Source organism: Bos taurus, chromosome X, assembly GCF_002263795.3.
Source record: "Bos taurus isolate L1 Dominette 01449 registration number 42190680 breed Hereford chromosome X, ARS-UCD2.0, whole genome shotgun sequence".
NCBI lineage: Eukaryota > Metazoa > Chordata > Mammalia > Artiodactyla > Bovidae > Bos > Bos taurus.
In genome coordinates, this window is record NC_037357.1 from 78,192,196 (window position 1) to 78,206,545 (window position 14,350).

General features: G+C 38.2%; 1 protein-coding gene across 2 annotated transcripts in view; it reads left to right on the forward strand.

Annotated features, from left to right (window-relative positions):
- The window catches only part of HDAC8 (histone deacetylase 8), a 238,674-nt gene that overhangs the window by 86,670 nt on the left and 137,654 nt on the right, over positions 1-14,350 (forward strand). For both annotated transcript variants that reach the window (XM_024988193.2, NM_001076231.2), the window contains 1 exon segment: positions 12,315-12,487. In XM_024988193.2, the coding sequence (XP_024843961.2) occupies positions 12,315-12,487 (173 nt within the window).

The window sequence follows — 14,350 nt, forward strand, 5'->3', positions numbered from 1 at the left end:
TGATTCTTTAATGCAGTCCTCCCTCTGAATCCCATCCAATGCAATAGTTTTAAAATGTTTATTATAGAAAGGGTGTTGCTGTTGTTGTTGTTCAGTCACTCAGTCATGTCCAACTCTTTGCCACCCCATGGACTGCAGCATGCCAGGCTTGCCTGTCCTTCACCATCTCCCAGAGCTTGCTCAAACTCATGTCCATTGTCAGTGATACCATCCAACCATCTTATCTTCTGTGATCCCCTTCTGCTCCTGCCTTCTGTCTTTCCCAGCATCAGGGTTTTTTCCAATGAGTCAGCTCTTTGTATCAGGTGGCCAAAGTATTGGAGCTTCATCTTCAGCATCAGTCCTTCCAATGAATATTCAGGGTTGATTTGCTTCATATTCAAGGTTGATTTGCTTTAGGATTGACTGGTTTGATCTCCTTTCAGTCCAAGGGACTCTCAAGAGTCTCTTGAACTTTGGAAGCTCATCATGTTAATAGCAAATATTTTTCTCTTCTTTCCCTCAACTTCCTGTCCTTGGTTTTTCAACTTTGAATTCCTCATTTCTTTATTTTCTGTTGAGAAAGTCTCTAGAGGGTGCTTAAGATGCTTATTGGAATATATAAAGATGATAAGGCTGGTCTAGGCTGGTTTGCAAGCGAGAAAGTCAGGAGACGAATCTACTGGGAAGGTGCACCCATTAGAGGTCTGGCTATAGAGGGCCAAGTTTGGGTTACTAAGTCTATCACCAGCATTGATTAAGAGTAGCTGTCACACCATCTCTCTGGCATCCCATTGTTCTGAGAGGAATGTTTTAGAACTTTAAGTATTTAAAAACAAACAAAGCAAAACCAGGTTCCACCCCTGGTATTAGAGGTAAAGTGGCACCAGTGAATGATCCCAAAGGCACTCCATAGCAGTGCCTATGATCTACCCTCATGGAATAAAAGAAAAGGAGGTAATGCTACAATTTGGTTCTTGGGCTTTTCCTCTTATCTAAAAACATCATTAATGCCATCACTACTGGCTTTTATCAACCTCCAGCACCAACCACCTTCCCCAGACCAATGTAGAAACAGCTGCCACAGCCTCTCTTCCTCATTTGCATAGCTTTGTCTGAAAAGCAGACTGTTCAATACTGAGGAATCAGGTTTCTCATCAAGAAAATTGCATTTTAAATGCATATCTTATGTGTTTATAGGGAAGTAACTAATGTAGTATAATGAGATGCCTGTGTTCTCCCTCCTTTCTGGGTAAGTGATTTTATACTTTCCCAAAACCTAAAATTAATGATTTGCAGTGTAGTAGATAGTAATTGTTACAGTGGTTAGGTAAACTTTCCTCAAAGCAATCTGGGATGATATTTCATTCATTTATTCATTTAATATTTATTGAATGCCTCTCATATATATAAAGTACTGAGTCTAAGCTCAAGGAAGCTGGTGGAAATTTGAAAATTATAGATACACAGAGAGATACACATATGTATTCACATTCATACACATTCTAATAAAATGAAATGTGGATTTATGTTTCACTCTGTATAATAGGCTCCAGTTTCATCCACCTCATTAGAACTGATTCAAATGTATTCTTTTTAATGATTTGGCAAAACTAATACAATTATGTTAAGTTTAAAAATAAAATAAAATTAGGGAAAAAAAATGAAATGTGGAAAGTTATAAGAACCATAAGAGATTAACTGTGATGGGTACTCAAAGGGAGAAAATACTTCAGAAAAGGGCTTAATTGAAGAGATAACATTTGATCTGGTTTCTAAAGGGTAGCTAATTACTGTATCTTTACAAAGTGTATAAATGTGTATGTGTTTATGAAATCTGAGTCAAGTTTAAATGTACAAGATTACAGGGAAGAGCTCTATGCAGAGGGTACAACAAGATCAAAGTCAGAAAAGGCTGAGCTCTGTACACAGAACAGCAGTAGTCTAGTTTTCTGGACTGTGAAGTGCATGAGAGGGACAATTTGCAAAGAAGATTGGAAAAGTGGGTGGGAACCACTTTGTGCAGGAGCTGGAATTCTTAGCAATGAAAATTTGTACCATGTTCTGTAAGCATTTGGGGAATTGCCAAAGGTTTTAGAATGAGGGTATAGTATAATTAGAACTTGCTCAGGAAGGCCAACACTAAAAAAATAATAATGCAATGCCTGCTACTGCTATTATACAAGATAGCATGTGAAGTGGCTGGCACAAGCACGTGAAGCACAGTAAAATGTGGAAGCTAGTGTATGGCAGTGATGTGGAACATGGACTTGTGCCAGGAGGCCTGGGTTCAAAAGCCAGCTCTCATATTGAATAGCTACAGATCTTCTACAGATTTTTTAACCTTTCTATGCTGCTGTTTCCCCATCTATAGAATAGGATTAATGATAATGGCTTTTATAAATTGTTTTGAGAGTCAAATGGTCTAATACATATAAAATACATAGAATAGTGCTCAGTTTTTAATAAAGTACTTGGTAAGTGTTAGCTCCTATTATTATCATTTTTTATTCATGGTGGAGATGGAATTTGAATGAGCCTTTAAAGAATAGATACACTATAGACATGTAGAAAGATGACTTTCAGGCAAGGAAGTGAATGACAAAAGAAAGTGCAAGGTGAGGAGGGGTGTGAACCATGGACTGTTCAGTTTGCCTACAGAATAATATGGGTTAAGGAGTTACTGAAAATAAGATTCAACAGGTAGGCTGGAATCATATCATGAAGGACTTTGAATCATAGGCTAAGAATTTTAGGCATCATCTAAAGGCAATGGCACCCCACTCCATTACTCTTGCCTGGAAAATCCCATGGACAGAGGAGCCTGGTGGGCTGCTGTCCATAGGGTCGCTACAAGTCGGACATGACTGAGCGACTTCACTTTCACTTTTCACTTTCATGCATTGGAGGAGGAAATGGCAACCCACTCCAGAATTCTTGCCTGGAGAATCCCAGGGACAGGGGAGCCTGGTGGGCTGCCGTCTATGGGGTCGCACAGAGTCGGACATGACTGAAGCAACTGAAGCAGCAGCAGCAGCAGCAAAGACAATGGAAGGGCTTCCCAGGTGGTGCTAGTGAAAAGAACCTGCCTGCTAATGCAGAAGACCTAAGAGATGTGAGTCCAATCCCTGGGTTGGGAAGATCCCCTGAAACAGAGCGTGGCAACCCACTCCAGTATTCTTGCCTGGAGAATCCCATGGACAGAGGAGCCTGGCAGGCTACAGGGTGAGCCTGGCGGGCCACAGTCCATAGGGTGGCAAAGAGTTGTACATGACTGAAGCAACTTAGTGTGCATGCACACAAAAACAATGGATAAATATTGAATGTTTATGAGTAAGGAAGTAACTTGATCAAAACCTTCCTTAAGGAAAATTCATCTGATGCCTGTGTGTTTGTGTGTGTGTGTGTATGTGTGTGATAGATTAGAGAGGGAAGAGACATGGGGCAGAGAAATTAATTAGGAAGCTATTGGTATAATTCACAAGGAGGTTATAAGTGTTAGAGTACTGCATGAGAGTGGAAAGGAGGCAATAGGAGAGATATTGGTGCAAGTTTGGTAACTGAAGAGGAGCAGGGAAAGGGGGGAATCACAAAGAGCCTAGGAGTTTTGAACATGGATTACTGAAAGGATGAAGTGTTGTTAGCAGAGATAAGGAATAGAAAAAATAGGATGATAGGTTCAGAATGGTGAAAATGGAGCTGTAAATCACAGATGACTTTATAAAAATTGACAACCTGATCCTAAAATTTATATCAAATTCAACCTGGAGTAACCAAAAATATCTTGAAACAGAAGAACAATGTTGGAGCCCTTCCCAACTTTAAAACTTACTGCAAAGCTACTATAATCAAAGCAGTGTGGTACTGGCAATGAGGCTAGACATACAGAGAAGTGGAATAGAGTTCAGAGTTCAGAAATATGTACAGTAAATTGATTTTATTCAAAGAGTGCCAAGACAATGGGGAAAGAACAGTCTTTTCAGCAAATGGTGCTGGGACAACTGAATCACATGCAAAAACAGTGAATTTGGATCCATACCTCACACCATATACAAAAATTAAGTCCACATAGCCTGAGAAGTCTAAATGTAAGAGCTTAAACTATAAAACACTTAGAAGAAAACATGGATGTAGATGTTAATGACCTTGAATTAGATAATGCTCTCTTAGACATGACACCAAAAGCACAAGCAACAGAATAAATATACATAAATTGGAAAATTGTCAAAATTTAAAGCTTGTGCTTCAAAGGACACTATCAAGAAAGTAATAGACAACCCATAGAATGGGAGAAAATTTTTGCAAGCCATGTATCTGATAAGGGACTTGTATTTATAATATATCAATACTTACAAATCAGTATTAAAAAGAAAAATGACTCAATTTTAAGATGGGCAAAGGAACTACATAGATATTGCTTTAAAGAAGATATACAAATGACCAAAAAGCATGTGAAAAGATACTCAACATCATTAGTCATCAATGAAATACAAATCAAAACCACAATGAGATACCACTTTATACCCACTAGGATTGATGGATAAACAATCAATTGTTTAAAAAACAAAACAAGGACAGAAAATAACAAGTGTTGGTGAAGATGTGGAGGAAGAATTGGAGCCCTCATCTGTTATACATTGCTGGGGGGAATGTAAAATGGTACAGTCCCCGTGGGAAACAGTCTGGCAGCTCCCTCAAAAGCTTAAATATAGAGTTACCATATGACCCAGCAATTCTACTCCTAGGTATTTCAGAGAAATGGAAACAGGTCCACAGCAACATTTCTCATATTAGCCAAAAAGTACAGAAATAGCCCAAATGTCCATCAACAGATAAATGGTGAATAAAGAAAATGTGGTGTATACAAATAATGGAGAGTTATTTGACCATAAAAAGGAATGAGGTACTAATACATGGATGAACCTTGAAAATAGTATGCTAAATGAAATGAAAGAAGCCAGTCACAAAAGACCACACATGAAAGGTCAAAATTAGACGAATCCTTAGAGACAGAAAGTAGGTTCATGGTCGCCAAGGGCAGGGGGTTGAAGAGTGGTGGGAGTAGGTAGTAACTGCTGTTGGGTACATGGTTTCTTTTGGGGATGATAAAAATGTTCCAGGGAATTCCCTGGTGGTCCATTGGTTAGGACTCTACACGCTCACTGCCAAGGGCCCAAGTTCAATCCCTAGTTGGGGAATTAAGATCCCACAAGTCTTGTGCTGCAATCGATAAAAAAAAAGTTCTAAAATTCATTGTGGTGATGGTTGCACAACTCTGTGAGTATACTAAAATCTGTTGGGTTGTACACTTTAAATGAGGGAATTGTATGGTATGTGAATATCGATAAAGGTTTAAAAATTTTTTTGTTTAAGTCTTTTAGTGGAGCTACAGCCATTGATGATGACCAGCTGCAGATCTTTGAGCAGTATACACTGTCAGTTGGTCCTGAAAAGTTGATAAAGATTACAGAGAAAAGACTTTTGGATATCATGACACAGAGATCTAGTCTCTCCCTTCAGGAGAGCAATTTCAGGAGAGCAGTGAGATAAAAAATGGGATTGCAAGAAGTATGTATAGGTAGCCAATAAGTAGACAAATTTGGCAATGAAGAAAACAGGATGAAGAGATGGACAACTTGTGACCCAAAGGAACTGAATCAGTAGGAAGGCAGAGACTAAAGATGTGAAAGATCTCATTGGTGATACATGGCTCTTAGAGCAACTGGAAATAGGATCTAGTGCCAAGCTGGTAAAATTAGCCTCAAGAAAGAGAAGGAATATGAGGGAAGACATTTTCAGGTAAAGAAAAGAGGTAGAAGAAGGCATTTATTAGACATAGCTTTGACTAGCTTACTCAAGCATAAGGCAGAAAAAGTTTGATCTGGAAAGATATATATCAAACTTTTTCTGATCCTTGACTGAGCTGATTGAAACTATGTGTAATGAATCAGGAATTACCTTTGGAGAGAGAGTAAAGATGAAGAAAAGGAGATTTTTTCCTCTTTTATTTGATAAGACTTTTATGTTTGATTTTTTTAACATGAAGAATTTACTTTCAGGATAATTGTATTTTTAAAAAATTAGACTAGATGCTGCAAGAAATGTAGTTGTTTACCAATTGGAGGTGAAGCAAATAGTTGCCAAGCTGCACAGAGGGAGTGGCACGTGTTAATCACTCAATAAATGTTTATGGAATTTGTTAAGTTGGAGTTGTAACATAAGCTGTAGAAGATGAAATTGGTTTGATTTCTCAGCTTTCTCCAGCAGAACAGAGCTGAAAATTCTGACAGTGTGATTTATCCAAAGGCTAAAGATTAATAAGGCTAAAATGACAAACATGTTAGGGAATTAAGTATGTTTAAAATGACAGATAATATTCTCCAAAACAAGTAGTGAAGCACGTGTGAGGACAAAAGGTGGGCTGATGGATGATGAAAATAGAAGAAAAACTAGGACACAGGAGTTACAATGAGAATAAAGAGTAAGTTCAATGGAGGAAACATGGAAGGATGGCAAATTGTACACAGAAAAGGTAGTTCAGAGTCTTAGATGTGAAGCAATTCCAAGTGCTTCCTTATCAGGCTCCAAAGCATGACTACGCCCAGGGATAAGTCAAGCAGAGTGCAGGAGGACATCACTATTATTCAAAAGGTGAAGAAACTGTAATGTCAGAGAACTAGGAGGGTCACAGTGGAAAGCAGCATCTCTCTCTTGTTCAATGTAGTAAACTCATTGCCTAACCTAGTGCGTGGCAAATAGGCATTCCATTAACATTTCTTGAATGAATGAATGAATGACTAAGGTAGCACTTATCATGGTTATTTGTTTTCCTGTCTCCCTCCCTTACTGGACCAGGAACTCTTAGAGTCTTGCTTGTTTCTGTATCTCTAGTGCCCAGAATAGGGAAGAGTAGGTACTTGAATCAAGATTTGAGTGAGTGAATGACTATTGAACTGCAGAGAATGATAGCAAGGAAATGAAAAGACAGAAAAATTGTGAACCAGATAACCAAAATCCTCAAGGAAGTTGAAAAGAATACATTATAGGTCTGTAGATAAGAACATTGATAGTATTTGTTTAGTATAAGCAAATGACATTGACCTTAAAAAAGGAAAGACTGATGAGAGGGAGGAAAACTCAATTTGAAAGTTAAAAATAAGGAATATACCAATTTCTGTCCTTGTGTTCCCTGTGAATTCTGGAAGAATGGGCAATGTGTTTTCTTCTTTGACCCCCACCACAACCAATCTGTCACCTAACCCTTTCCATTTTTTCCAAATTTACCTCACTATGCTTCCTGTTGCTCTTGTGCCCAGAATGCTTTAAGACCCTTTTTGCCAATATCTTTACCTCCAGTCTTCCTCTCTTTGGCCTTGCATGCAACAGCAAAAATCAAAGTTCCTAATAAGCATTAGTTTTGAATAGCATCAGTACTGGTCTCAGACTTCAGTGTTTCCCATTTGAACATCAAACCAAAGGAAAACTTGCAATTTTCAGTTTAAGTGTCCACCATGTAGTCCTCTCACATGAGGTGAGCTGTCCTTATTTCTAGTTGCTTTGACGTTTACACTGTGAACAAAATACCCCACCTTTTTCAAAGCTTCTAATTACCCTTTTCTCTACCCATCTAAAGCCCTGAGGACTCATTTAAAAAAGAATTCTCATTTTCCCTTCCTGGCTGCTATTAAAACAACTCTCCCAGTAACACCTGCCTTCCTTTATCCTTTCTTCTTCCCTAGCACCAAACACTCAGGACTGGTATCAACATTCATATGCTTTTCTTGTGTGACAGTGTGTATTGCCCAATTGATTCTACCATAGGAGTATCTCCCAAATCCAACTCTTCCCTCTGAGCCTTCCTGCCACTGACTTGGATGGTGGCAAAAACCTCCTGATAACCTTCACTTTATCTTGCGCTATAATCAGAGGATCTTTTAAAAATGTAAATTTAATCATGCCTTGTGCATATGGTACATGTGTGCATGCACACATACAATGTTTGAGACATTTCATACCTTTTAATGAATTCTTTTTTTATTGAAGTATAGTGATTTACAATGTTGTGTTACTTTCTGATGTATGGCAAAGTGATCCAGTTATATACTTGTTTGTGTGTGTCTGCTAATCCCAAACTCCTACTTTATCCTTCCATCACCCATTTTCCCCTCTGGTAACCGTAAGTTTATTTTCTATGTCTGTGACTATTTTGTAACTAAATTCATTTGTGTTATATTTTAGAGTCCACATATAACTGATATCATATGGTATTTGTCTTTGTCTGACTTCACTTAGTATGATCATCTCTAGGTCCATCCATGTTGCTGCAAATGGCATGATTTCATTCTTTTTATGGGCAAGTAGTATTCCTGTGTGTGTGTGTGTGTGTGTGTGTGTGTATACAAACAGAATATACCATATTTTCTTTATCCATTCATCTGTCAATGGACATTTAGGTTGCTTATATGTCTTGGCTATTGCAAATAGTGCTGCTGTTAACATTGGGGTGCATTTATTTTTTTGAAATAGAGTTTTCTCTGGATATATGTCCAGAAGTGGGATTGCTAGATTATAAGGTAGCTCTATTTTCAGTTTTTTTAAGGAATATTCATATTGTTTTCCATAGTGGCTGCACCAGTTTACATTCCCACCAACAATGTAGGAGAGTTCCCTTTTCTCCACACCCTCTCTAGCATTTGTTATTTGTAGACTTTTTTTTAATTTGTAGACTTTTTAATGATGGCCGTTCTGACCAGCGTGAAGTAGTTTTGATTTGCATTTATCTTATAATTAGTGATGCTGAGCATCTTTTTACATGCCTATTGGCCATCTGTATGTCTTTGGAAAAATGTGTATTTGGGTCTTCTGCCTATTTTTTGATTGGGTTGATTTTTTTGTTGTTATTATTGAATTGTATGAGCTATTTGTGTATTTTGAAAATTAAGCCCTTGTCAGTCCGTAACTTGCAAATATTTTCTCCCATTCTGTAGGTTGTATTCGTTTTGCTTATGGTTTCCTTTGCTATGCAAAAGCTTATAAGTTTGCCTCAGTTCCATTTGTTTATTTTTGCTTTTATTTCTATTGCCTTGGGAGACTGATCTAAGAAAAATATTGGTACAATTTAAAGACATTTCATAGCCTTTAAGTAAAAATCCAAACATTAGCCTGCCTGGTCTATCTGGCCCTTTGTGCCCTAAGTCATGTTTGCCTCAACAGCCTCACTTCCACCACTCCTTGATCCAAGCCTTCATGCAGTTCCTCCTCTAAACCTAGTCCCTTACCCATAATCCCCACAACCTCCCTGCTTCCTTCCCCTACCTTCACCCCATGTGCCTGTAAATATTTCCTAGTCTTTTTTTTTTTTTACTTATTTCAAGATAATCATAGATTCATAGGAAGTTGTAACAAAATGTATAGATGAGTCCAGTGTACTCTTCCTCCTGCCTCCTCCAATGTTGCCATCTTGCACAATTATAGTATAACATCAAAATCAAGAAGTTGACATTGGTACAATCTATACAGCATATTAAGTCTTAACCAGTTATACATGTATTTGTGTGTGTGTGTGTGTGTAGCTCTCTGGGATTTTATCATGTAGCTTTGCATAACCACAACCACTAGCACAATCAAGGTATAGAACTGTGCCATCACCACAAGGCTCTCATGCTACCCTTTTATAGCCACATTCATCCCTAACTCCTGGCAACCACTAATCTCTTCATCTCTCTAACTGTTGTTTCACCAATGGTATATAAGTGGAATCGTGCTATACAGATTTTGAGATTGGTCTTATTCACCAAGCATCATTCCCTTGAGATCCATCCATGTTTTTTGTACGTATCAAGAATTTCTTTTTATTGATTAACAATATTCCAGTGCTGTGAGTGTACCACAGTTTGTTTCACCATTCACTGGCTGAAGTACATTTGGGTTGTTTCCAGTTTGGGTAGTTAAAAATAAAGCTGCTATGAACATTCAGGTACAAATTCTTATATGAAAATGTCTTAATTTCTCTAGAATAAATGCCCAAGAGTGCAATTTTTAGATTGTATGGCAAGGCCATTTTATGTTTTTATATATTTTGTTATACTTCGTTGCTGCATGCAGGCTTTCTTCAGTTGTGGCGAGCAGATGCTACTCTTCTTGTGGTGCGTGGGCTTCTCACTGGGTTCTCTCATTGCAGACTGCAGGCTCTAGATGCAGAGACTGGTTGCAGCACGCAGGCGCAGTCGTTGCAGTGTGCAGCTGCAGGGCACTTGGGCTTCAGCAGTTGTGACACACAGACTCCATAGTTGCAGTTTGCAGACTTAGTTGCTCCGCAGCATGTGAAATCTTCTCATTCCTGGATCAGAGATCAAACCCATGTCCCCTGCATTGGCAGGCAGATTCTTATCCACTGCACCACCAGGGAAGTCCCCAAGTCCATTTTTAGTTTTGACAGGAACTGCCAAACTATTTTCCAGAGTGGCTATACCATTTTACATTCCCACCCAAAAGGTATGAGTGACCGAGTTTCTCCACATCTTCACCAGCAATAGATATTTTCACTGTTTTTCATTTTAGCCATTTTGATAGGTGGCTCATTGTATATCTTCTCCTCTTGTAAGACCTCACAAGAGTTACTCTACCTCCTGCTCTGTGCCATCTCTGATACTTCTTTATTCGTTGTGTTTTAGTTATTTATTAACATGGTCCAAGTTCCCCCTCTGCTCTGAGCTACATGAAGATAAGAACTGTGTCATATTCATCTTTTTATTTTCCTGAAGCATCTGGTACAGTTACATACTAGATACACAGAGGGCACTCAGTAAATGTGTGCAAAATGAGGGAATGCATGAAATGAAAAAAAGCATTAGTCTTGCTTGCCTCCCCATCCTCCCCATCAAGCTATAAACCCTTTTAAAACAGAAATCATGCCTCCCTCTGTATCTCCTGGCAGCAGCTAATAGGGTGCTCTGTATGTGTAGCTGCTCAACAAATGTTGGCTAACTATTCAGGTGGCTTATCTTCCCTCTGCACTCAGGAGATAAGCACATGAAAGAGGGAATAGGCCCGAGTATTTCTGTATTAAGGATCATATGTCATAAATTTTATAATATTCTTATATCTCCACAATCACTGAATATTTGTCTACGTAGATGAGAAATCAAAACAAACTGGTCTTTTGAGTCAAAGAATGCCTCTGTAGCTGAGCAGTTTTCATTAGTTTTCAATGCCCTGGTTACATATGAATTTTGGAGGACAGCATTTCATATCCCTGCATTCTTTTTGCAGTTTCAGAAGAATCTGGGATTTTTCTGTTTTTACTCCACTGGTATAATTTGACATGTTGATTATGAAGGGGTCATTAACTGCAACATTTTTATCACTTTTTGACTCTGCATTTTCTCAACTCTGAAGTATGTTAATTTGCACTTGTTTGTACGTCTCTGTAAGAGGTACTCAAGCCCTCGAGGACTGGCATTTGTCTAGGAGCTAGATTGTAAGCCCCTTGAGAACAGGGACCTTATAACTCCTAGGAATGCATTCTGGACATTGTCAACATTCAATTAATGATAATGCTAGAAGCCTGACTAAGGTCATCTGTCACAGGGATAATTTCCTTTTCATCTCTAAGGCTTCTGTCAAAAAAACCCAAAAAAGCTGTTAGGTTGATTTGATAGCATTGAATGATTCTACCCAAAATTATGTTCATTTTACCCACTACAGTTTGTTCTTTGGAGTGCTTTCAGATTTATAGTTTTGGATCAGTTGTTCCAGTTTCCTTCCCTATAATACTCTGGTTACATACAAATTGGAGGGGGGATTGTATTTCATAACCCAGAAGTCCTTTAGCCTAATAAAAAGTAAGCTGATAACATCTATGCTTTCAGAAAGAGTTTAATTCTCTTCACCAGCCCTCATTGATAAGTAGGTGATAAACTCCAAGTGTTTTAAAATCTTAAATTATCAGAAATAATCATTCATTCAGTATATTGTCTGTCCTATTTTCACAGATTGAAAATAGCGTAAATGTGTGCACTATGTCCTGTGGCTGTTGAAATTAAATTACAATGGATATTTAAAGGAAATCTGAGTTCTAAAATAGAAAAGTAAATTTGGTCCTTGGTGAGGATGGAGGTGGGGGGAAATTTTTAGTATGTCAGGTTTATTGAGGTATAATTTACATGAAGTCTGATTTACCCCTTTTAGATGGAAAGTTTGATGAGTTGACAAGTTGGGTTTTTTCCTTTCACTATTTGCTGATTCAGCTATACCTCCAACTACCCTCACGACCAACCTTAGACCAAACAGACCTATCTTTTTCTGACATTTTATCTACTATTTCTTTTCCACAGTGTACTAAAGGAAGTGTACATAGCCTTTAATCCCAAAGCAGTGGTCTTACAGCTGGGAGCTGATACAATAGCTGGGGATCCCATGTGCTCCTTTAACATGACTCCAGTTGGAATTGGCAAATGTCTTAAGTACATCCTTCAATGGGAGTTGGCAACGCTCATCTTGGGAGGAGGTAAGTACAAAGGAAGGTCACCAGGAGAATTTGTTGACCTTTTGCCATATTTTGTCCATTGACACTGAGGGAAACTTGGCTTTCTTAGATTGGATAATACCAGGCTGCCCGTGGTCCACAAGCCTGAGTCAATGAATTCTGCCACCTTCATGGTTCAGCATAAGGAAGTACTCTGACACATTTCTCCTCAGCCTGGCATGTGCATTGACTCCTTGGCACTCTGAAGTCTAAGTTTCCATTCCTGAAGCAAAGGTGCTTTGGTTAAAGGTGACATCAAATCTTATTTAAAATAGAGGATGTTGAGCCCAGTGGACTTTGATCCATCTTCTCTCAGGATCACCTTTGATTCCCAGTTCTAATCATTATCTTTTGGAAAGATACCACTAAAATTCTAACCCTACTCACATACAAGTAATAAACACATGAATTAATTGAATATCTAAGTTGAATTCAAGAACAACTTCTTTCCCACTAAAAAAGCATGGATTTGAGAGATGTAAAGCATCTCTTGGGCATTCTTACCTTCAAAGTATACTTATATTTTGTAGTACTTAACCAACAGAAAGCTGGGTCTATTCAATAGAAGCATTTACACAAACCTGAGCTACCTTTGATGGTGCTTTGTGTAGAATCTTCTATCTGGCACAATCTTTATTTTGTTAAATGAATAGATTAGTGTGTTAAAATAACATGGTCAAGCAGATTGAGTTTAAAGTGTATTATGGAAGTGCTAATAGTTTGTTGTTTGTCAACCTGTTGTAAAAACCAAATTAAAGGAGATTGTGGGGAGGCCTTACGAAAATGAGTGAGAATTCAACACAAATACACAAGCATGGTCTTTTGGCAGCCTCAAACCCTAGAGAGATTGAAATTGAAGGTGCTTATAAGAAACAACCTCTTCTGAAAAGCTGGCAAGAAATGTATTAACTTCAACTCAGGGAAAAGATAACATTGATAAGTACTATGGACATATTACTTTCCTTGACAGCACTAAAGAGTGATTATGATACAGGTAGGCCCAGAGGGAAGAAAAAAAAGCCCTTTCCGCAAAATACAGATGTGTGAATTCTACTTTTGTTTGAGGCTACAGCCTTTACTTTAGAACTTTCAAAGCCTCTTTGCTTTCTCAGCCCCAAGTATTGGCTTTAGAATATATAACTCTTCTTATGCAATATGTGTATTCCTGAAAATACCAGTGCATAAGTGGGAATTCTTGCAAATTATGTTGTATGCCAGAGAGAACTTGCTACCTAAAACCTGTGGGGATTCCTTTTGAAATCAAATAATCATACCCAATAAGCTGATCTGATAAATTCAGATTTTCCATGTTGGGAGTGTTTAAAGGAATACCAGTATTATTTCACTTAAATTCTCAACCCCCAATATCACATAGACAATTGGCAGAGAGGGCCACATCCCCAAATTTCAGTGGACTCCAATGAAGCCAAAAAGATACATTGCAGAAGCCCCAGCATCCCTGACCTTACATGGAATAGAAAGGCTTAAGAAAAGGGTGGCCATATGTCTCAATTTATACATGTTATTCCAGTATAATTATTAATAGTGTCCCTTTTTACTCTTAAAAATGTACTATTGTGGGTGATAAATTGTGGGTGATAAATGATATGGTCTCCCTACCTAAAATAGACCAGATTCTATTTCCCGCAGAACACTCTGAGGTTAGGAAATTGTTCCATTTTATCCTTACACTCTTGGAATTTAGCTAAAGGCCAATGTTCTAGCCCTTGCATGGCAGAACACATCTATTCAGCACAAAAATATGCTGATTATTAGCCAGTATAATATGGCTGCTGGGTGACTGTGACAGGACCTGACGAGGTGGGTCAGAGTGTCAATCAATAG